The 6,270-nt window shown below is 31.8% G+C and overlaps 1 protein-coding gene across 1 annotated transcript; it reads left to right on the top strand.

The window, feature by feature from the left end:
- Window positions 1–1,761: 1,761 nt before the first annotated feature.
- On the top strand, window positions 1,762–2,635 carry LOC132068542 (auxin-induced protein 6B-like). The gene has a single exon (XM_059462163.1). It carries the CDS (start codon window positions 1,864–1,866, stop codon window positions 2,329–2,331), a length of 468 nt encoding a protein of 155 aa, XP_059318146.1. The 5' UTR covers window positions 1,762–1,863; the 3' UTR covers window positions 2,332–2,635.
- The last annotated feature ends 3,635 nt before the right edge of the window (window positions 2,636–6,270 follow it).

Here is a 6,270-nt window from a genome sequence, read left to right as displayed (position 1 = left end):
GCGCCATGCCCGAATTCAAACCCTTTAAGTTACTGGGTTCTAAATTACTAATTTATACATATTACATGAATTTCTTAGGGCAAATATAAGGTTTGAACAAAAGCTTGTGGGTTCGACCGAACCCGTCTTGAACACTGTGGCTCCGCCACTGGAATAAAGTTAATATTAAGTTTTATCCTGAAATTATTATTCTTATCCCATGTATCAAATGACTCCGAGATTTTCTCCACATTTCTTTTACGAAATAATGATAAATTTTACTCCCTCGGTTTCAATTTATTTGTCTTTTTTTCCCTTTTAATTCGTTTAAATGTCTCTTCATTTTTTAGCAACTCTTTAATTCTAACTTTTTACGTGACATATTGTTTTAAGATCACATGATTAAAGAACATTTCGATAAATTATACATATCTTTAATTTAAAATCACAAGATTCAAGTCTTATTTATTTTCGGGTCATTTGCACTTTTGGCCCTATTTTATGTTGGTCTTTAATTTTTGTCACTTAAAATCAAACTTATGCCTATAGGGCAGAAGTTACGCATCATAATATCCACAAGCAGGGGCGGATTTACCTTAGGCTCAGGGGTGTCACGTGACACGGCTTCGTCGAAAAATTTTACTTAGTATGCTAGTATAATTAAAAGGCAGAAAAAAATAAGATAAAAAAAAAATGACATCGCTCAACATGAAGGCCTATGCCGCTCGTATGGTCAAGCACCTCAGTTTTCTACCATTGGTCGCAAGGTCGACCCTCTACAGCTACATTTTGGTGTTATTAAAGTTTTGGACATACCTGTCCAGGTTTTGATCTCTTCGAAGTAAAGAAATACATCAGTGGTGTCCAAATTCGAACTGTTAACCTCTTTAATGTAATCATATATAACGTCTTTGAAGTAAATAACATATTTAACCAATAAGTCTAGGATCATTTTTTGGTTAACTATAAATTATTTACATTCAGGAAAGATGTTGGCATGTTGCTATTTTTTTAGTTGTGCTATTATTCTTTTTTCTTTTCTTTCATCTTCTTTCTCGCACCAATGAAATTGATTAAGAACGATAAGCGGAATCAAATAAATAATGAGTTTATTAGTTTGGTGCCTTGTATAAAAAATGCGCTTAGTATTATTTCTAGTGAAGTTATTTTTAATATATAATATGCATGAGTTGTGTTTTTTCATTTTATTTTTATTTTTATGTTATGGTCCTTTTTAATATGATGTTATCATGCTTTATTTATTTAATTCCATCTTAAAATGTGACACCGCTTACAAAAAATTCTGTGTATGTCACTGTCCACAAGTTACATCAGCGCCTTTAAAAAAAAAAATTGTCCCGCTAAGCATAAGTTTGATTTTGAAGTAAAAAATTAGAGACCAACTCATTTGAAGGGTTAAAATTAAATATCAATCCACTTGAAGAGCAAACTGTGCAATTCTGTACTATATCAAAACCAGATAAATAAATTGAAACATAGAGTGTAATAACTTTGTTCCACATATTCTACAGTAAAAATTTATCAGCATCGGATGTTTATATCAAATCAGTTGATGCAAGTCATGTGTATGAATATATGATAACACTAGTTAATCATGATTTGTAAATATATTTACTATATTAAATTACTTAATTATAATAAATTATATTAATTTGATGTAAGATGTAAATAAGTATCTATACCCTGTCACTCCACGCCCGGTCTTCTAGGCATCCCCCAAAAGTCTTCAACTGCCACTTTACTACCGCTCACTCCTCCTATAAAATCTCTCAACAAACCCCACAATAACGCTCTCTCCCTCACTCTCTCCTCTCTCTTGCACACATACCTAGAAGAAGCTAAAAACCACCTCAAACAACAACAATGTCTTCCACCATCAAGAAAGTTCACATCATTACCCAAATTGTCCGTCTCAAACAAGTAGTCAAACGTTGGAAGAACCGCTCTGTCCTCTCTTACTCCTCATCAGACGAAGAACCGGCCGGTTCGAATCGGAAACGTACACCTTCCGGTTCATTAGCGGTTTATGTAGGTCATGAACGACGCCGATTCGTTATTCCAACCCGGTTCTTGAATCTACCGGTTTTTATATCTATTCTTGATAAGGCTGAAGAGGAGTTTGGGTATCAACACACTGGTGGTTTGGTTTTGCCATGTGAAGTTGAGTTTTTTGAAGAAATGTTGAAGTTGCTTGAAAATGATGAACAGAGATATGGTGTTTTAAGGTTGGATGAGATTGTTATGGTGATTTCTGAAGTGGGTTTTGAATCTTGTAAAGAACAAGCTGCTTCTTATGGGTTTGTTCCTTTGGTTGAAAATGCTAGAGTTTGAACCGGCCGGTTCGGTTTGTTCCGGTTCTTGAGGAGGGAGATTTAGGTTTAGGTTTAGGGGTTTTTATTTTTCCTTGGCCTAACCTTTTGTTTAGTTTCTAGGAAGGTGTTATCTTTTTTTTGTTTTTTTGGATGTTATTTTTCAACCATTTGTGAACTCAGAAATTTGGTTTTATGAAGGTTTGCTGGGTTCCAAAGAGATGTTGGTGATTTTTTTTTTTACTTTTTTTTTCTTTTCTTTTAGGAATGATTCTGATGATGAAAAATAGCTTGAATTAATGAAATTGACGTTGGAATTTGAAAAATATTAATGCTCATCTTTCTTGCTTACACCATGTTTGGATGGTCCTCAGTTTAAATATAATGTTTATTTTAACTGTCACTTAGTTACTATATGTTATTTCTGGTACTTCGAGTATTTTATTTATTTATTTATTTCTTTTTTTGGATTGTTTATCATGGACTTTGATCTTGCACTATTTTATTTTCATACTGCTTTGAATTGCTTGTTCTTATGTGATTTTTTTCTTAATGCTTTTTCTTAAATCAATGGTCTTTTGGAAACAACCTCTACATGGTAGAGGTAAGATCTGCATGCACTTTACCCTTTCCAAACCGGCCATGTGAGATTTCACGGGTACGTTGTTGTTGTTTTGATTGTCACTGATTTTATTGTACCTATAAATGTAGTGACGAAACGTCCCGACTGATTGTTATCTTATTTTTATTTTTTTATTTTATCTTTACTTATTATCTAATAGTCCTATTTTATTTCGGTTGGATGAGATTGTAATGGTGATTTCTGAAGTGGATTTTGAAGGTTTAGATCAGTCATGTAAATAAGCTGCTTCTTATGGGTTTGTTCCTTTGCTTGAGATTGCTAGGGTTCGAACCGGCCCGGTTCGGTTTGATAAATGGCCGGTTCCATATCCTGTTATATAGGTTGGATTGTAATCCAAATTTTAAGTTGAAAATGAAGAATCACAGATTGCTGAGCTGTTTAAGTCAAATAAAGTGATGCTCAATTAGTTTCATAATCATATTGTATCACCTAAAGGTTAAATCAGTTAATGAAATTTTCCTTACGGTAAAAGAATTACTTTTATGACTTACTAGTACTCCATTAATTATAGCTAATCATTGTTTAGTAAATATTTGGGCTTTTTTTCCAGGATTTTTGTTTCGTCTCAGTTTTTATCTTGAATTATGCATTTTAGACACATAAGGGAAAATAATACCAAATAATGATGATTAAATTTAAATGATGTTCAAGATATATGCTCCTTACAGAAAATACATTAATTCTTAAATCTTAATGAATAAAAATATGAAGGAGTTTGACCTGTACTTGAGTTCATACTTCATACCTCTTGTTTGTTTGATAAAGAATGAAGATGAATTTTGGATAAAATAAGTGTCATACTCTTATCCAATTTTATCCTGACTCGTTCATAGACAAGTCCAAATTGAAATTCTCAACCTTATTTATTTCACAAAGAAAATAAAAAAACACAAGTGCCCAAACTTCTATCTTACCTCATGTGAGATAAATAGCCTTCAAAATTTGGTTTTCTTTCCTAAAAATGCTTCCTAATATATATTCAGTGTATATAACTTTAATTTTGGTTAAGGACAATCCAATTAATTGCCAGTAAAGTGCTAACGTTTAACATTAAGCCACCGATTTCATCATCTTTGTGTGAAAGCATTCATGATTACGAAAAAATACCTTACATTTCATTCAATGTGCATAACTATAATTTTGATTATGGGCAGTCCAACTAGTTGCTATAGTAAATAAAGCAAGGTTCATCATTACTCAAAGTCACCTATTTCATCACGCCGGCCCTATCAAGTACAAAGTTAGAGAAGCATATTGGAAGTTGAAATTAGTACATACTAACATTTTTAATAATTAACCTGTCAATACTACTTACACTGTCTTTTAAACAAAAAGGGTCAAAAATATTCCAAACATATTGAAAATGACTTAAATTTGTCCTTCTTCCGCCTCTTGAACTCAATTGCCATTAACGTTAATATTTTGGGTAAAAAATATCTTTCTTCCCGCTTACTGGATCATAATTGCTCTAAATGTTAATTATAGGATAAAAATACCCTTCTTTAAACAAAATAATGAGATGACATGTGTGAGACTTTGATTAAATAGGTGACACTGATTTATCGATCCACGTAATCTTAATCATAAATTACACAACCCATCCGACATAACCCAAAATAACTAAAGATCATTTGTTGGTACCCAATTTCTTTGAGTTTTCACATTTCGCGACTGGATGGACTCAAATGACAATAATGTCTTTTTTGTTTGGAGCTGCGACTTTTTGTTCAAAATCAGTACAAACAAGCTCTAATCGATACCAGATGTAGGCTCAATCCAGCTTCTTCATCCTTTAACAATGGTGAATACTTAGAAACCTAGCCCCAACAATTCCGCATAAATAAGCTTGGATTGGTTGGATAATATCCATATGGACCAATAAATCAGTACCAATAATTAAAGCTTCAAATATGTTATCTCATAATGTTGTTAAAAGGAGTGACATTTTTAATCATAAAGGGCAATTTAACGTGTAATTAAATGAAAGGATCGGCATGAAGGGCAATTAACGTGATCCATTAAATGAAAGGATCGGCATTTTAACGTGTAATTTTTTATGAAGGACAAGCGTGGTTCAATAGGTGGAAGGAAAGCAAACTTAAATTATTTTTAATATTTTAAAAGTATTTTGACCATATTTTAAAAATCTTTTTAATAAGAGGACTTTTATGCATTTTACATCCAGTGGGAAAGGACAGGAGAAATTTTGGACTTGAGCTGATTTTCCAAATACAAGCAGGAAAATTGAGTAAAAGTATAAATAGACAAAACTGACAGCTGATGCCAAACCGCACCTGCAAATTAAAAAAAAAAAAAAAAATTAAAAGAAGATATGTTTTCCTGTACCAAAAAGTTACCACATGCATTGTTGCTTTTTTCAGTTGAAATTTATCCAACAAGCTCAAGTATTTCAAGAGATTCCATAAGATTTGTCTGATCAATCTATTTGCTTTGTCAATTGTAGATTCAAAAAGAAATACTTGTCTGTGCTTAACCTTTGCTTTGTTTCAGCCATGGTTTTAGAAGGTACCAATTCGTTAAAAAAAAAAAAAAAAATTGAGGCCCAATTTTATTGCCTTCTTTGACCAAGAGAACTTTATGATACAAGTGAGAAGAGTACAAACCAAATTTGTGAAAAAGGGACAAGGGAAATTTAGGCTTTCTTGATAATTACTTCATTAATGGTTCAGTAGTTTTTAGAAGAGAAATTGCGTTTTAAAACATTTTTGAAATGCATTTCAAAACAATTAAACGTTTGAGGTTCCATTCGAATTGATAATATTATTTTTATTTTGATTGAAAGCAGGTAGTTGGCTGTTTTCAGTTCTTGTTGTCCCATTTAATTAATGATATCATGATTTGCTTTAATCTGTTTGCTTTGTTTAAAATAGCATTATGAGTCATGCATGCTTGTTGGAGAGGAATTTTCCATGCAATTATGGTAGTAAAGGGAAGTAGTGCTCTTCAAGTATAATTTAAAAAAAAAAAACGAGTTTATGCTTTTGAGTTTTGACATATAACCTGTAATTTCTCGGTATCAAGCTTGATACGATAGTTTGAAAATTAAAATAATAATTTATCCCACAATTCAGATTTTGAGAGTCAAATTTTACAATTTTGACCGTAAATTTGAACTTGGTTTTTATTAAGTAAAGTTCTAAAAAAATAAAAATGAAATTTCTAAAAATCCGTTGTCCATTCTAACATAGGTTAGACTAGAGCTAGTACTTCTAGGGTGGTTTGGTTAGAAGGATTAGGAGTTATTCCAAAACAAAATTTGAGATTAAATTTGTCTAGTATTTGATTTTGGGTTTTTAG

Source organism: Lycium ferocissimum, chromosome 8 (assembly GCF_029784015.1).
Source record: "Lycium ferocissimum isolate CSIRO_LF1 chromosome 8, AGI_CSIRO_Lferr_CH_V1, whole genome shotgun sequence".
NCBI lineage: Eukaryota > Viridiplantae > Streptophyta > Magnoliopsida > Solanales > Solanaceae > Lycium > Lycium ferocissimum.
This window is presented reverse-complemented; position numbering and strand designations above follow the sequence as displayed.

Coding starts and splice junctions, on each gene's coding strand:
- LOC132068542 (XM_059462163.1), top strand. CDS start 1,864: ATGTCTTCCACCATCAAGAAAGTTCACATCATTACCCAAATTGTCCGT.